General features: G+C 33.1%; 2 protein-coding genes across 3 annotated transcripts; both read left to right on the top strand.

The window, feature by feature from the left end:
• Positions 1-777: 777 nt before the first annotated feature.
• Positions 778-16,844, top strand: LOC139511156 (uncharacterized). The gene is made up of 4 exons (XM_071297730.1): positions 778-1,405; positions 4,028-4,168; positions 5,100-5,223; positions 16,669-16,844. The coding sequence occupies exons 1-4, from the start codon at positions 1,403-1,405 to the stop codon at positions 16,842-16,844; spliced, it is 444 nt and encodes a 147-aa protein (XP_071153831.1). The 5' UTR covers positions 778-1,402.
• Positions 6,695-16,572, top strand: LOC139513856 (uncharacterized). Of its 2 annotated transcripts, XR_011662534.1 has the most exons (4): positions 6,695-7,042; positions 7,423-7,545; positions 8,066-15,479; positions 15,860-16,572. XR_011662534.1 is itself a non-coding variant. In XM_071302711.1 (3 exons), exon 3 carries the CDS (start codon positions 9,515-9,517, stop codon positions 14,978-14,980), a length of 5,466 nt encoding a protein of 1,821 aa, XP_071158812.1. In that variant the 5' UTR covers positions 6,695-7,042; positions 7,423-7,545; positions 8,066-9,514; the 3' UTR covers positions 14,981-16,572. The 2 variants fall into 2 exon arrangements, 1 of the variants encoding a protein (XP_071158812.1); XM_071302711.1 differs by having other exon boundaries at positions 8,066-16,572.
• Positions 16,845-18,983: the final 2,139 nt, after the last annotated feature.

Genomic DNA, 18,983 nt, shown 5'->3' on the forward strand with positions numbered 1-18,983 from the left:
TGGTGTAACAATTGACTTTAAACTGGATTTAAAAAAAACCATGAAAACAACTAAACGTACTAAAAAGAATTGGCACTAATCCCACCAGACTTTCTAAACTTACAATACAACACTCATTTATCTTGTCAAACCTCAGCTATTGCCCTCTTACATGCCGCACTTCTGCAGTGAACAAAACCACCCGATCATGCAATGTTAGCCACTATTAGTGGAGATCTATTAGTAATATTAGTCCACTAGTAACACTAACAACAGTATACTTTTATACTGCACAGTATAGATGTTAAGTGCTGGTAGGAACTAACAACATACAATATATGTAATACTCAATACAAACACGGATCTTTTCCGGTATTTTATGGCGTAGTATTACAGTTACAGTGTTACCACTAATAAGGTTAACAACGTACTTTTTATATTACCCAAAACAACAACGGAAACAACATCCGCGGTTAGCGAATGCTTATGTCGGATTTTGAAACAACACAACGATAGCAGTAGTTATAAGCATTAATTTAGCTTTTATTGATATAGTTAAAAAAAAAAAAAACGTTATGTTGTGGACTGGTTTTTTTTTTTGAACGAATGGTTGCTTTTCTAAAAAGACGGTTTTTGTTTAGAATCATTAACTGAAGTTTATTTGTTTTGTAATACGGGCTTTCTTTTTGTTGGCTTTTAAAATATAACGTTACCTCAAAACTGAAACCTAGAAATACGTTAATCAACATCAGACTGACAACTGAATCTATATTTATTTTTTTTAGGTTTTGTTGGAAAATTGTTGTAGTGACGGAACAGTTAGAAACCTGCTCGATGCAAAATGAATTGAGATCAGTATATATATTGGTTTTACATAACAGTTGGATACCTGCATAATAGCTTGGATGGAAATGTATTAAAATTAGCAAATTGCCAAATTATGACATAATGCGAAGCAATTATTGAAAAAATATGTACGTTGCGTGTGTTAATCTGTATATCGATATATAAGAGAGTATTTGCATGTGCCACAATATCTTGTAATATTTTGAGATCTCATAAAGAATAAATACACAATTTCTGTATAAAATATTTTTACATTATATTGAAAAGGCAGTTACAAAAATAAAACAGGATTTATAAATGTTGAACCTACTTATTACTAGATTTATTTTTTTAATATTGTAAATTTCTTTTTGAAATCTTGGCTAAACCTCTGTGCAATTTTCGGTATTTTGCATACCAGCGCTAATTCAAATGTTAGTACTAGTAGAACTAACAAAGTATAAAATATATTTTTCATTATCCAATCAGATTGATCTTAATAAAATCAAAATTGCAGAAAGTCTTGAAGAAAGTGCCATTTGACTCCATATTTGTTTACCATAAAAAGAAATTGTGTTCGTATTTATATAAGAAGAAGATGGTGAGTCTGTCTTTACTGGCCGAGTGTATTATATATATATATATAATTATACTGATATTCATACAAGAATTGCACTGAATTTTCTAGATCCCTGTCTATGATTTGAATAAGTTACAACCACGTGTGTTTACAAGCAACTATGAGGTGAAAAGTTTAAATATTCTTAAATTGGTATTTTTTTCATGGCCTTTTTCTTCTTTAAATTAGACAAAATTCTGTCTTATAACAACAACTTTAACTCACATCTTCGAATTTCGAATTATTATAATTTTTAGAAATGTATCGTTGTAGATTTACAAATCCCAAGTACAAATCAACATCTATGAATTGAATGTGTATGTTATTTTTAAGAAGAAAGACTGTGAAGACATGTTATTATCATATTAAATGCAATACCTGTTCATGTGCTAATCCAGGAGGTTGTTTTTTTTAAAAAGGGGGGAGAGGCCGTCAACAAGGCAACGTTAGGGGCTCACAAAAGTATATGTATAATCATGAATGTATCGCTTTATCAGTGATTGATTGGAATTGGGTATGTCTCCTCAGAATCTGCACAAACCTCTATGTTGTTTGATGTTATAAACGTGTTGTAAATAGACAGGTTCTATATTAATACAGGGAACCACTAAAAAGAGTTGTCTTTCTTTGTTTACATATATAAACTGAGAGCCCTGAGAATGTCCATTTCATTTCTTCCTTGTTAAAAATCTAATCTTCAATTCAATATCAGTTCTCTTTTGAAATAAAAACTGTTACATTTTTGCTCAGTTTTAGCTCTTTTACCTGTAATTCGATTCAAGGGACCTTAATTTATATAAGACAAATAAGTTATTCTTGTTTCCGAAACCCAGGGGCCGGTTTCACGAAGCGTTCCTGAGATATGTCATAAAATATATATATCTTGGGACATGTCTTATGAACCTCCGTCATTTATAAAGTTTTGTTATAAACAGGAAAATGGGATATATAATTAGATAAAAATAGGATATTTTGCAAAATTAGCATACATGTAGTTTATATAAATAAACTTAATATGACTATCCTAAGACCATCATAAGACACCTCTTGTGTAGTCCTAACTGTATGACCAACTTTAAGAGTCTTAGAGATGTCCTAATTTAGGACCACTTCGTGAAATTCACTTAGGACTAAGATATGTCGTAAGACCATCCTAAGACATGTCTTAGTCCTAAAACAGCTTCGTGAAACTGGCCCCAGTATTCATATCATTTAATTGTTTTTTGCACGCTTTCGAAATAAAACAATGTTCATATATACTAATTTGATTCAAAAAGGAAAGTTATAGAAATAATTAAACTAATTGAAAGATTATGTCTTCATCATATGAAAATTAAGCACAACCTAATTATAAAAAAGGAAGATGTGGTATGATTGGAAATGAGACAACTCTTTACAAGACAAAAAAGAATCCAGAAATTAACAGATATCGGTCAACGTACGGCCTTTTGCAGTCAGAAAACACCCAACCCCATAGACCGACATTAATTGCACCGAAAGCACAAATGTACGATAAAACTAAAGGCTATAATGATCATTAATGTACCAAAAAATGAACATAAGGCAAATATGTAACATATTAAAAATAAAAACCACTGAATAGTAGATTCCGGACTTGGGACAGGCACATACACATGCAGAATGTCATTATACGAGATCCCAACAATTCCTACTCATACAAGTTGAAAACGTACTAACAAATCAATGGGAATACGAAACAACGATAAAAAGTCCAAAAAAAATCTGCAAAACCCACCATTAAAAACTGAAAACTTAACAACACACCTATGAAAACAGAGTTATAACTATGAACGAACAAAACGCAATAATCACGACAGCCTTATATAGCACGCCGTTTTTATATTTTTTCAAATTTGAAGATATCTTATTTATTTAACAAGATATCTTATTAAGTATTAAGATATCTTTAATTTTTATAAGATATCTTATTTAATTTGAAAGTAAATAAGATATCTCTATTAGTTTATAAGATATCTCTATAAGTTAATAAGATATCTCTATTAATTAATAACAGAATTAAGGATCTGTCGTTCTTGGAAAAATATGTTTACTGATTAGACAGAAAACGCAACACAAAACATTCAAAAAATTGAAATAATTTATAGATATATATAGGGAGATGTGGTATGAGTGTCGATGAGACAACTCTCCATCCAAATCACAATTTATAAAAGTATTAAACCATTATAGGCCCAGGTACGGCCTTCAACACGGAGCATAGGCTCACGTCAAAGAGCAAGCTATAAAGGGCCCAAAAATACTAGTGAAAAATCATTCAAACGTGAAAACCAATGGTCTAATCTATTTAAAAACGAGAATTTAAAATTAGTTACATGTTTAAAGACAAGATGATCTTCTAGATACGTACATTATGAAAAGTTTATATCAAGATATATGCAACATCTGTAAATTAAACTTGCATGTTTTTACTTTGTTTTTACAAAACTGGGTTCAACAAAAGCGTTTACCGTTTCCACCATAGAAACTATACACCGTGCAACACAACCCCCAGTCATATATGAATATAACAAAAAAACTAAACAATCACATTTTTATGATCTTGCGTTATACTTTTGGGTCAAGAAAAGAACCAGATTTGATTACACAGCAGAAATGATTGAAGTGTTGGAGGCTGCATGGACAGCTGGCATGCGGTCCGCAGGGAAGGACCAAAAAATTGTAGAAGTTGCTTTACAACTTCAGTTGCAACCAGAAAAAGTAAAGGTACTATTACGAAAACTATGTTTGTCTTTACAAAAAAAGATTTATGAATCACTCATACTTATTCACTTTGAAAACGAAAGGAAATGTGGTTTTATACATTGCATACGTTTATTATATGCACTGGGAAAACACAAAACTAGCAAATAACACATAAACACAAGGACAGTTTATAGCACCGATTTCAGTGAATTATTTAAAATATCCAAAATAAAGTATATGTCAAAAATTAATGCCAATAAATCAAATATGGCAAATAACTAAACCGCGTACTATTTATCTTTAATTTTGAAGCTAGCATAATAATTCATTTTAAACGAAACATAAAAATATGAAGATGTGTCATGATTGTCAAAAGTACAAACTTTTAAAAACAAATGGTGCCGAAGCAATCATTCAAAATTTACCTTCTAGCCTTGGAAATCACGGCATAACACTATTTTATAGGTATCAAATAAAATCCAATATGATACCAGCGGCCTGATTTATAAACAATTCAATTTTTGTTATAAAGATAGAAGTCACGTTTATATTGTGTGCGTATATAAAATAAAAAGAAGATTTGGTATGATTGCCAATCAGACAACTTTCAACAATTGACTGAATGACACTGAAATTTAAAACAACTGAAACACAGTGCGGCCTTTAACAATGATCAAAGGTCATATCGCATAGTCAGCTATAAACAAAACGATGGAAAATAATCGACAGAGCCTCGCATTCCACCTGTTTTTCAGTCCATTCTGACATTGTTGTAATGCCAGTCAATGCACTTGTTATCTATTCATAACATTCGGATTAATGCTTCCACTTATCTAGATCTAGTATTTAGAAGCAATTAAAATAAAGGTGTGTTTTTTTTATATTAAAGAATTTTGTTTCTGTAAAAATTGTACAAAAAAATAACTTTTTTATACTCTACTTCTGATTGTAGGAATGGATTGGCAATCGAAATGCTAAAGAATCTAGAAGACAAGGTGGACAAACTGTAAAAAAGTCAAAAATATTGACAAAGGGGCCAAATTCATACTCCTTATTTGCAAGAAGTGTTGAACGAGGTTATTTTTTATCAAATTAGTATAATTTGGCGTTACACGTTATTCATATGAAACTGCTTATTAAGCAAACACAATTGACATTGTTGAATCTACACAGAAAATTTGTTTACACCTTTTGACTGGATATGATGGAAATAGTAAGCTTTTTGTCCCTGAAATACCAACCATTGTTCGAGGCGAAGCCGAGAGAAATAGTTGGTTTGCGAAGGGACAACATACTTGATATTACCCGCACAACCAGTCATTAGGTGTTTTATTATAATGAAAAACAGTCATAGGAGTTTAGTATAGCGTTCATTATCACTGAACTATAGTATATGTATATATATTTGTTTAGGGGCCAGCTGAAGGACGCCTCCGGGTGCGGGAATTTTTCTCTGCATTGAAGACCTCTTGGTGGCCTTCTGCTGTTGTCTGTTCTATGGTCGGGTTGTTGTTGAAAGAAAAGAAAATTGTCACACACAAGATGAACAATACGTTTTTTATGGTTTTTATAGTCCGTGTTGTATATCTAAATAATTCATTATTTGCAATCAAGAGTAATAATACTTGTGTTAAACTTTCCGTGCATATTATTCTAGCTAAAGTACACTAAACCGAAATACAATTTTAGAATATGACGACAGACCCATGCTATAAATAAGTTACTATTTTGTAGATCTTTCAAAAATGCGCGCGAAGATTTTCTTTCTCTTTATAATTTGTCCTTCAATCGACACAAACAGATTATATACTTTTTACGATTTCAGGTTTTTACATTGCCAAGCACACAAATCCAAACAGAAAAGTTAATGACATATTACTGTCCAAAACAAAATAAGCACAAAAAAGTACGGGAATTATGATTTTAAAACTACTATCCGGGGTAATAGTCTTTGAAACTATTGACTGGACAATAGACTATAAAAAGAATTATTAACACAACTACTATATTATTTTTTAATACAAAAAACATACTATGGTATAATAATTTTAAATATTTCATATGAATTATTGCTTTTAAAGGTAAATTGGTATTAAAACTAAATCATTTTCATAGAGTAAATCACAATAACGTGAAACAGACAGATTTCACCGATTTGAAAGAAATATTTATAAAATAGAATATAAGTAGGAGAAAAAAAACCAATAATGTACTCTTTGAAAATAACTTTGTTGTTCACTATTTAAACAATTGATGTAAACGGTATTTACAAATATATATTCTACGTCATATTTAACCTTCTTATTCGTAAAATGGAAGTGGTGCGTTTCTCTGGTCATTAAGTATATTTTTTTGTCATTTTCATTGGACACTTGTACTTTTCACTTGTCATACAGGCTTATATATATTGATTTTACACATCAGGACATTAAGTTGTCAGGTAAATTAAACATGTATAATGGTCTTCCTTTTTATGTGCGTATTTTTCCTCTGGTGTTTCTTATTTTGTGCACTATACTTTTCAATTTTTGTTAAATGGCTTATACTTTACTGTGGTAGAGTGGATTTTCTGCCATTCACCCTGGATGCATTGATTATATTATATGTACTAATTCTAAATATCTCTTGCAGATGATTTATTGAAGTAGGTGATTCGTTTGCAATCTACTTGTGATTAGGTCTTATTTTATTGGTCATTGGTGGTCTTGTGATATATTATATAGAGGGAATTCAAATTAAATGGCTGGTCAATTTTGGTCTTTGTTTACAAAAGTTTAAATAGTTTAATTATTTAGTATCCAGACTTTGTAGTTACTTTTCATAGAAGGATTGAATCATTCAGTGATATTGGATACATTTATATTCAGTCAGGAACCACAAATATAGCATAATTTGGTAAGTTACATTTATTTACATTGAGAGCCTTTGTTCTGACAGATGGATGAAGTATGAATCCTGATTATGATATTTCATTAACATGCAAGGTAAAAGTAAGTTTCCCCAATGTCCAAGTGAGTGTGAGATTTTAGTTTGAGAGATGATTATGTGATTTGCTTGTTTTGAGAGCTTTTGTGTATTCGCTGTACGGGTGAGTTTGATTTATTTTAACAGTGACCTTGACCTATGTTATGGTATGGTATTGTCAATAATGACGTAGACATTTAAATGTAAACAAGTCAGATGATATTATGTTTGTTTATAATTGAAAGTACCTTTTTGTAAAGATTTATTTGTTTAATAGAATCTTGTACTTATAATTATATTATTGATTTCAGATAATGATATTATGTATTGACCATAGATCCATGATATATTGATCTGTATAAGGACACTAGGATAGAAGTTAAATAGTGTAGCTGTTGATGTTTAATATTGTACAAACTCAGTTCCACAAATTGGTGAGTTTACTTAACTGTGTAAATCGATAGCATTTGTATTTTATTGTTTACCTGTATAATTTGACTATGACAGATATTTCATTGTCACTTTGGAAATATTACACTGGGATTATCTTCCCTGATTATGAACATTCAAGCTAGATTCACATGAAGTTAAATATGTACATGTGTATTGATGATAAATGATTATTCATTTATATTATATTATAAAGACATTATATACGAAGCTCAAATTATCTGTAATGATAATTTGCATGAAGTTGTTGTTTATTGTTTGTAAATTTACATTTTGATATTTTCAAACCGTATACCGTTTGTATAGAATATATGATGTTTGTATGTATTCAGTCGGATCGTTTTGAGTAACGGTTAAAAGTTCAAAGGTTAAAATATAGGATGTTTTAACTATATAAGAACATGTGAACTGAAATGATAATAAAAGTGTAATCGACTAGTATTTAAAGCTATTGAATTGTATCGGTTATTATATTATTTGACCATTGTTTATTTGTTATTCCAGGGTTAGTGTATGCAATTGTAAGATGAATGCATGTGATGTACAATTGACGAATAAAGAACCCTATGACTCAGATGACTTAGTTATATTTGATGAAGCAGAAAATTAGAATTTTACAATGGCGCCCACGTTAATGGTTTATTCCAAGGATGGATCTTCACAGTGGAAGCTGGAATGACTTAAATTTTGTATTAAATATTACTTGCTGATATTTTATAAATTGATTTATAAATATAAATTTGACTTTAGATATTCAGTTTGTGAATAATGAATATGGCCTGAAAGTAAATTAATACATTTGTATATCTGATTGGTATTATTTGTTTAGATACTAAAAACACTTGAATTTGTAACAGAGAAAGACTCTTATATCTTGAATTGAACATTTGATAGATTATTGCATAAACTTTGGTTAATTTGTTTGTATATTGTGTATCTTGTGTAGATAATTATTGTTTTATTAAACTTATTTATTTTGAAACCAGTAAATTTTTTTTAAATTACTTTATTGAAAACTTATTCAAATTTTTTTTTATTTTGAATTCTTTTGGAATTTATTCTGAGATTTAACTTACTGTTTTGGAATTTTTCTGAAATTGGATAATTACAGTTTTTGGCATTAAAAGTAGTTTGATAAGTAAAATTGTACATTCATAGATTTGAAGGTAGTTTCAGTTTGCATACTGAATATAGTATTATTATATAATTGTAACTTATAGTTTGCCATTTGTAATTATAATACAAAGGTCATTGTTAAATAAAGATTTCCCTTTGAGAGAGAGCTATCCCATCCCCATAGCACACACACACACATACTCATATTTAAAAAGAGACAAGGTAAGATCTACACAATGAACACAAGTTAGTACAAGGAACTCTATGAGACATTAGCATCATTAGTTGAATACATAGTAGGTATACTCAGTACTCATTAGGTACATAGATAGTAGATTGGAGTTAGGTAGTTAGTGTTTTACATCAGTTTGGGTATGTAAGTTTAGGTTAGTAGTGTTGGTATATACATAGGTGCATATATAGAAGTACACTGTTGTAAGTATAGTACAAGTAGTATTTGTTTCTTACAGCAGATAGGATACTGTAGTAAAGGTTAGTATAGTGCATTGAGTTTAGTTGGTGTTGTATTGTCAGTCTATTGGTTGGTTGAGTTTTGCTTTGGTTAGTTGTTTGGTGGTTTGACATATGGGTTAGGTTATAAGCCTAATATATCTTCAAGGTAAATCAGGTATTATATATATATGTGATCACACAATGGTAGGTATTCAGTTTGTGTGATTGAAGATACAGTGACCGACTGGTGAGTGATACTTATATATATACTTTTCACATTGATATTAATCATTTTTTTAAATTGCAGGTACATTAAAATTTGTTGATTTATTCAATCTCTTTCAGAAAAATTATTACATTAAGGTAAGTATCAGGATAAGCATCATGTCTGAGGAGTTGACCGAACAGGATATACAGAACATCGTTAGAGCTTTTAAGGATATGAAAGTCAAACCGAATGCCGATACAACTGATGCATTTAAGAATTGGATGAAGGAATTTTCCACGTCAAAGATGGACGATGTATTATATATGCCATACATACCGAAGTTACCTATCTTTTCCGGAGATGACAAAGGAGATGATGTTTCATACGATCTTTGGAGATATCAAGTAGCATGTCTTATCAAGGAGAATTACCGACATGAGATCATAGCTCAAGCCATAAGACGTTCTGTTCATGGAGAAGCAAGTCGAATCGTTATGCGATTAGGAGTTGAAGCAACCGTTGATGATGTCATAGACAGAATGGATTGCATCTTTGGATCTGTAGACGTCAAAGAAGTCCTTCTTGCACAGTTTTACACAGCATGTCAAGGAGCCGACGAAGATGTATCATCATGGGGTTGTAGACTAGAGGAAATTCTTAATAAAGCACTACAGCGAGGTAAGATTTACGAACAAGATACGGATGATATGCTTAGATCAAAATTTTGGAAAGGATTACGACCAGAACTACGAAAGGTTTCCATACACAAGTTTGACCGTATTAAAGAATTCAACCAACTATTGATAGCCATGAGAGAAATAGAAGAGCAACACCGTCAAGATTGCGTGATTAAGGAAAAGAGCAGTACATCTTTACCAGACAAAGAGAACATAACATCAGATGAAACAACAGAACTGAAGGCTATGGTTCAGAAACTAACTGCACAGTTACAGGAAAAAGAAACTCGAACAGCAACTCACACCAAGAATCCGAGCTCAACTACAACATTTATTCCGGACGAAACTATAATTCATCGACCGAATGACAGAAACATACGGAGAAAAAGCGATAAAGGAGATAGTATATGTTGGAGATGCGGACAACAAGGTCATATAGCAGTAGGATGCAGAGTAAGATTGGACAATTCAAGGAAAGTACAACATGCTTTGAATTTTCAACAAGTAACCTTCGAGGAACAACACATTAGTTCAAGCTTGACTACAAAGGAACAACGGATAGCAGGTACGGCAAATGAGGTTACAGTTTTCTTGAATGGAATGAAAACACAAGGATTGTTAGACACTGGATCGACTGTATCTACGATGAGCGAGGAATTTTACAACAAACACTGCTCAGCAATGCCATTAGAACAACTATCAGGACTATTAAAGATTGAATGTGCAGACGGCTTACAACTACCGTATTTAGGATATGTAGAGGCAGAACTTCAACTGGAAGGAATTACAACACCTTACATGAAAACATATCCAGGATTATTTCTCGTAGTTCCAGACAGCGATTATAATTCTACTACACCTTTGCTTATAGGAACTAACATCTTAAGTTCAGTTATGGAGGATATCAGTAAAGCAATTGGGCCAAGGTATTTACAGGATACAAATCTTTATACGCCATGGTACCTCGCATTCAGATGCCTTACATTAAGAAACCAGGAATTGGAAAAACATCACAATAGATTAGCTATAGTCAAATCAGCAGAGATGAAACCAATAACAATACAGCCGAATACAGAAGTAGTCATTAAAGGATATATGGACAAGCAATTACAATACCCAACAGGTTGTGCCTTACTTCATGCTACAAGAAAATCAACACTTTCAACTGATCTTGACATTGTACCAGCTATAGTCAACTACAACAGTCAACGTAAAGAGCCAATACTAGTACGGATATCAAACATAACCACGAGAACAGTTACCGTAGCACCAAGATCAATTATTTGCGAGTTACAACCAGTCAGCATTGAAGAGTTACCACCAACCGAAAAATCAGACATACCTGATATTTTAGATATAGTGAAACTACCAACTGAAATACTAGAGGATGATGAATTGGATAGAGGAAAAGATTTGTTAAATAGATTTAAGGATATATTTTCAACAGGAGATACTGACATTGGCCACACATCAGCAGTCAAACACCGAATTGACTTAGTAGATAACCGACCTTTTAAACAACGTCATCGCAGAATTCCACCTTTAATGATTGATGAAGTTAGGAACCATCTACGTCAACTGTTATCAGCTGGAATTATAAGAAGATCTCATTCACCGTGGTCTTCGAATGTGGTGCTTGTAAGAAAGAAGGATGGAAGCTTAAGAATGTGCGTCGATTATCGTCAGCTGAATGATATTACCATCAAAGATTCATACGCTTTACCACGCATAGAGGAGATCCTTGATTCTTTAGGAGGGAACACGTTTTATACTGTCTTAGACATGAAGAGTGGTTACCATCAGGTGGAAGTATTAGAGGAGCACAAAGAGAGAACAGCCTTTACCGTTGGACCACTAGGATTTTTTGAATATAACAGGTTACCATTCGGATTGGCCAATTCCCCTGCAACATACCAACGATTAATGGAAGAATGTTTGGGAGATCTTCACACCAAGATTTGTTTCATCTACCTGGATGATTTAATTATCTTTTCCAAGACCGTAGACGAGCATTTCGATAGACTAGAGAGAATATTTCAGAGATTAAGAGAAGTTGGACTGAAGCTGTCGCCAAAGAAATGTTCATTATTCCAACAGAGAGTAAAGTATATAGGCCATATTGTGTCAGCTAAAGGCATTGAACCAGATCCAGAGAAGATTGACAAGGTTATGAACTGGCCAAGACCTACAAATCCAGAGGAAGTAAGACAGTTCTTAGGTTTTGTGGGATATTATAGGAAATTTGTCAGAGATTTTTCTAAGAAAGCCAGACCATTGACAGATTTGATGCCATCAACATCTAACAAGAAAGGAAAAGGAAAGAAAGGACAAAAGAAAACATCAGTAGAAGTGAAACCATGGCACTGGGATAAAGAACAAGAAGACGCATTTCAGGAACTGAGACACCATTTATCTAACCCACCAGTATTAGGATTCCCAGACTATCAGAATCCATTTGAACTACATACGGATGCCTGCTTAACTGGATTAGGAGCAGTTTTATACCAACTACAAGAAGGTAAAAAGCGTGTCATTGCGTACGCCAGCCGTGGTCTTTCGAAGTCCGAGAGGAATTACCCTGTACACAAGCTGGAATTTTTAGCGTTACGATGGGCCATCTGTGACAAATTCAACGATTATCTGTATGGAGCCAAATTTACTGTACTTACAGACAACAATCCGCTGACCTATGTTTTGTCTTCAGCCAAGTTAGATGCAACAGGGCATAGGTGGATAGCAGCTTTATCAGCTTTTGATTTCGATATCAAGTACCGACCTGGAAAGCAGAACACAGATGCAGATGCCTTATCAAGACTACCTGCTTTGCTTCAACGCCAGGAATGCACACCAGACGAAAGTTATAGCCATATCAGCGAGATCAGCAAGATACCTATTACATCAGTTAAGGCTATATGCAGTTTACTTCAACGACAACCATACATTGAATCTTTGGCAAAATCTACTAATGTAATGGAAGATATAGACATCATAGGAACAGATGAAAAAGTAGATATCAGGAGAGAACAACTGAGGGACCCTGTTATACGATACTGGATAGACAACGTTATGAAGAAGAAGTTACCACGAAAAGAAGATATTCCAGCAGTACCGTTCCATCGTTTACTTCATTCAAACTTCAACAGACTTATATTGAAAGATGGAATACTATTTAGAAGAACAACAGTAGATGGAGAATCGAAAGATCAGTTAATTCTGCCAGCATCTCAGATTAAGACCGTTTTGAATTACCTGCATAACAACATGGGTCATCAAGGTCGAGACCGCACAACATCGTTAGTTAAAGATAGATACTTTTGGAGTGGAATGCATAAAGACATAGAGGAATGGATTCAACGTTGTCCAAGATGTTTGAAGAGGAAAAGATTACCGAATGATAAAGCACCACTCAAGAGTATAAAAACATCACAACCACTAGAAATCGTTTGCATGGACTTTTTGACACTAGAAACATCAAAAGGAGGATACCACCATATACTTGTAATCACGGATCATTTCACGCGGTATGCACAAGCCATTCCGACAAAGAACATGTCAGCTAAAACAACGGCGGAAGCCTTTTTCAACAACTATGTGATCCATTATGGTCTTCCTCAGAGAATACACTCGGACCAAGGAGGAAATTTTGAAAGTCGACTTCTTAAGGAACTATGCCAACTTACAGGAATTAAGAAGTCGAGAACAACGCCTTACCATCCGATGGGAAATGGCCAGTGTGAAAGGTTCAATAGAACACTTCTGAACATGTTAGGAACACTGCAAAATGATCAAAAGAGCAACTGGAAACAATACCTTGGTCCAATTGTCCATGCATACAACTGCACTAAACAGGATACTACTGGATATTCACCATTTTCATTAATGTTTGGACGAGAACCTCGACTTCCAATAGATACTGTATTTGGAATTGAGAACATCACTACTCAGAAGAACACGACGAAGTATGTTGAACAACTGAAAGATAGACTACGAAAATCTTACGAGCTTGCATTACGATCTGCAGAGAAAGCACAATCTAGACAAAAGAAAGGATACGATGAAAAGATCAGAGGAGCCGTATTAAATACAGGAGATAGAGTACTCGTTAAGATTTTAGCATTCGAAGGAAAACATAAGCTTTCTGATAGATGGGAAAACGATCCTTACATCATATTGGAACAACCAAACTCGGAGATACCAGTTTTCGTAGTGAGAAAAGAGAATGGTGAAGGGAGAAAGAGAACTTTACATCGCAACTTGTTGCTACCAATTGGTTCCGTCTCCATGGATGAACAAGAACCGGAAGATACACCACAACCAAAACCCAGATTAAGACCTAGGAAAGAGACTAAACCAGTACCAAAACCAAGAACGACAAGAAGAGAACCTTTGACAAAGGATCCACAGCCTCCAGTCAGTATTTCATCAGATACTGACAGTGAAAGCGAGGATGAGTCTTTCATGATTTTGATTACACAGCCTACTGACGACACAGATATCAGCACAAACAGTGATGATGATGATAAGTCTGAAGAACCAGTAGCTGAAGTCTATGAACCGCCGACTGACGGAGATCAGCAGGGTGTCATAGAACAAGAGGAAACTGAAGATACAGAGGACGCTCTTTCTTCTAATGGGACAGAAGATTCAGTTTCAGAGCAATTAGAGGAAGCAGCTACCAATGCAGAAGTAGAACTTGAGGAAGCTGTTTCTTCGGATGAACCTGGGCAAGAAGATGAACAAGATGAACAAGATGAAATACAAGACATTCCACGAAGATCTGTCCGCACAAAAACATCAACAGCAACAACTAAATATAAGGACTTTGTGTGTAAACAGATTCAGCCTAATACAGATTGGTTAATGAGGGCACAGTTTTTGAAGGATGCTGTATCCAGTGGAGTATTCAGAGGATCTGAAGATAGAGTAAAAGATGCCTTACTGAAGATTGTCACTGATACAGGTTAGTATTCCCTTTTTTATGTTCATGTTTTTATATTTATTTATTTATCTATTTTTTTATTTAGTCGACGAGGACGTCTCTTTCTCTCAAGACCAGGGGGAGAGATTATATAGTTTATATTTTAGGTTGACGAGGACGTCATTTGCAACCAGGGGGAGGATGTGGTAGAGTGGATTTTCTGCCATTCACCCTGGATGCATTGATTATATTATATGTACTAATTCTAAATATCTCTTGCAGATGATTTATTGAAGTAGGTGATTCGTTTGCAATCTACTTGTGATTAGGTCTTATTTTATTGGTCATTGGTGGTCTTGTGATATATTATATAGAGGGAATTCAAATTAAATGGCTGGTCAATTTTGGTCTTTGTTTACAAAAGTTTAAATAGTTTAATTATTTAGTATCCAGACTTTGTAGTTACTTTTCATAGAAGGATTGAATCATTCAGTGATATTGGATACATTTATATTCAGTCAGGAACCACAAATATAGCATAATTTGGTAAGTTACATTTATTTACATTGAGAGCCTTTGTTCTGACAGATGGATGAAGTATGAATCCTGATTATGATATTTCATTAACATGCAAGGTAAAAGTAAGTTTCCCCAATGTCCAAGTGAGTGTGAGATTTTAGTTTGAGAGATGATTATGTGATTTGCTTGTTTTGAGAGCTTTTGTGTATTCGCTGTACGGGTGAGTTTGATTTATTTTAACAGTGACCTTGACCTATGTTATGGTATGGTATTGTCAATAATGACGTAGACATTTAAATGTAAACAAGTCAGATGATATTATGTTTGTTTATAATTGAAAGTACCTTTTTGTAAAGATTTATTTGTTTAATAGAATCTTGTACTTATAATTATATTATTGATTTCAGATAATGATATTATGTATTGACCATAGATCCATGATATATTGATCTGTATAAGGACACTAGGATAGAAGTTAAATAGTGTAGCTGTTGATGTTTAATATTGTACAAACTCAGTTCCACAAATTGGTGAGTTTACTTAACTGTGTAAATCGATAGCATTTGTATTTTATTGTTTACCTGTATAATTTGACTATGACAGATATTTCATTGTCACTTTGGAAATATTACACTGGGATTATCTTCCCTGATTATGAACATTCAAGCTAGATTCACATGAAGTTAAATATGTACATGTGTATTGATGATAAATGATTATTCATTTATATTATATTATAAAGACATTATATACGAAGCTCAAATTATCTGTAATGATAATTTGCATGAAGTTGTTGTTTATTGTTTGTAAATTTACATTTTGATATTTTCAAACCGTATACCGTTTGTATAGAATATATGATGTTTGTATGTATTCAGTCGGATCGTTTTGAGTAACGGTTAAAAGTTCAAAGGTTAAAATATAGGATGTTTTAACTATATAAGAACATGTGAACTGAAATGATAATAAAAGTGTAATCGACTAGTATTTAAAGCTATTGAATTGTATCGGTTATTATATTATTTGACCATTGTTTATTTGTTATTCCAGGGTTAGTGTATGCAATTGTAAGATGAATGCATGTGATGTACAATTGATGAATAAAGAACCCTATGACTCAGATGACTTAGTTATATTTGATGAAGCAGAAAATTAGAATTTTACATTACGACTGCGAATAAAAAGAATAAACATATTTTTTTTGTATAAACTTTAGGATCGATGGATGGGAAGACTTATCTTCAACATGTTGCCACAGAGTGGAGGAAAAAAAGCACTGCGGCGAAAGAAACCTATGCAAAGCAGGCTGAGGAAATAAGGGCCGACCCATTCAAGGGACAAGACAGAGAAGGAGTGATTGCCTTCAATTTGAAGGCAATACCTTCAAATTGAAGGCAATACATGCAGCGGTAATTTCTTATCTTCGGTGAATTTCAACGACTACAGATTTTTAAGAAAATAAAAGTTTATGTATACTTCTCATTCTTATTACATGAAATACTTGCAATGATATAGATTCAATATTTTATTATAGGCAGTAATATTATTTCTAATATCAGATCATTAGCATTGTTATGGTTTTGCCGCAAGCATATATCAAAACTAACAGTCTAAGATCAGATTAAAAGATCATTATCTTATTAATCATGATCAGATAAAAATGTTACCGAATTATAATTACGAATAACTCAAAATTATTACATATATACTGTATGATAATCACAAAAAAGTAACAGAGAAGAAATGTTTAAATATCACATTACGTACACAGACAATATATAGAATGTACTGTGTCAAAACTCTAGAAAAAACTTTCGAGAAAAGGAAACACCAAGCCACATAAAGCGTTTTATACAGCCTAGGTGGTCAAGTGTTCTAGAGCAACACGAAACCAAAAAAATCCATTAATTCTTCATACGACCTTTTCAACCTGTCCGTGTTTCCAATGCATAGAACGATGCGTTGAACGACTCAACCTTGTTTCTTTTGCAATTATTGGAAACACAAATTTCATTTGTTAATATTTTTTGTTTGCAACCTATAAATTATTGTTTTATGCTTATGGTTGATATAATTTTAGTCCATACTCAAACGATTTAGTTCACCATTCAACAGGTAAATGTACATTTCATTGTGTTGTATATTTCTCCGCGAGCATGATACGAGGACTTTTTAAAGGAGATTTCCCCCAATATCTAAATCAAATAAATAACCTTAATTATTGTCTATGTATATAAGTCAGCCTTGGTGGATGGATGGATCTATCTTATATAGTTGTCACTTAACAGTAAAAAAATGATCGTTTCGAATTTATTTAATGCGGTGCAGCACCTTTGTATTGTGAAATCAACTTACATTATCTATAAATTTGTAATTGCAGTGTGAGGTACTGGAATCAGTGGGGTTTGAGATTGGGGGGTTCGGAGTTGACCCGACGGAGGAGGTGAATCCAGTGGTGTTTTCCTCAAGAGGAGCACTGTCGTTTTTTAACAGGAAACTGCAGGAAAACTTCCAAACTTATGTGACAGGTATTTTATGTAAATGATGATGGTTTAATTTTTTTTTATAAGAGTTGGCTGCTATAAGGAAATATTTCACTCTTATATGTGTTTTTGTTTGTAAATGGTAATTGTCGAAACGGCAATAAATAGCCAATTTGATTGTCAATATAACAAGTTTGAGAATTGACAATTGGTATTTGCTACTTCTCTAGCTGCTAATACCTGTGCATATAGGAGTATGTAAATTATTGGTAGTTTCGGAGTCAAACTAACGCCGCCTACTAGGTAGAATGATTTGTTCCACTGTTACCTAGTGAACTAGCGCGTAAAAGATCCGGCTCATCACCATCATCTTTTTTTAACAGGAAAAACACAAGTTGGATCAAAAGATTTAGATAAGAAAGATCTCCAACAGCTGGTGAGGAAGCAGGTCAATACTGCATGGGGTAAGTAATATAGAGAGAAAACAAAAAAAGATAAACTGAACACACATCTGATATGCTATAAGTGAAACAATCATTACAATAAGAAACATAAGTTTTCTGGAGGATAAATTATTGATAACAGTCAGCTTGATTTGCGTTATTTACAAAAATAAAAAATCACCAAAAAGGGGAGTATCTCTATTCAATATATTTTCCTAAGGAATCTTATAGATTTGTTATCACATAAGCAACACGACGGGTGACACATGTGGAACAGGATCTGCTTACCCTTCCGGAGCACCTGAGATCACCCCTAGTTTTTGGTGGGGTTCGTGTTGTTTATTCTTTAGTTTTCTATGTTGTGTCATGTGTACTATTGTTTGTCTGTTTGTCTTTTTCATTTTTAGCCATGGCGTTGTCAGTTTGTTTTAGATTTATGAGTTTGACTGTCTCTTTGGTATCTTTCGTCCCTCTTTTATAAAAAAAAATATGTTTTGTAAGTTTTTAATGAGACGTCTCATTATTTAACTCAAACTTAGACTCAACAAAGAAGAAAAATATTTAGCTTTTAGTGAAAGTTGTCCTGTTGCTAAATGGTCATTAAT

The sequence above is a fragment of the Mytilus edulis genome, chromosome 2 (genome assembly GCF_963676685.1).
Source record: "Mytilus edulis chromosome 2, xbMytEdul2.2, whole genome shotgun sequence".
NCBI lineage: Eukaryota > Metazoa > Mollusca > Bivalvia > Mytilida > Mytilidae > Mytilus > Mytilus edulis.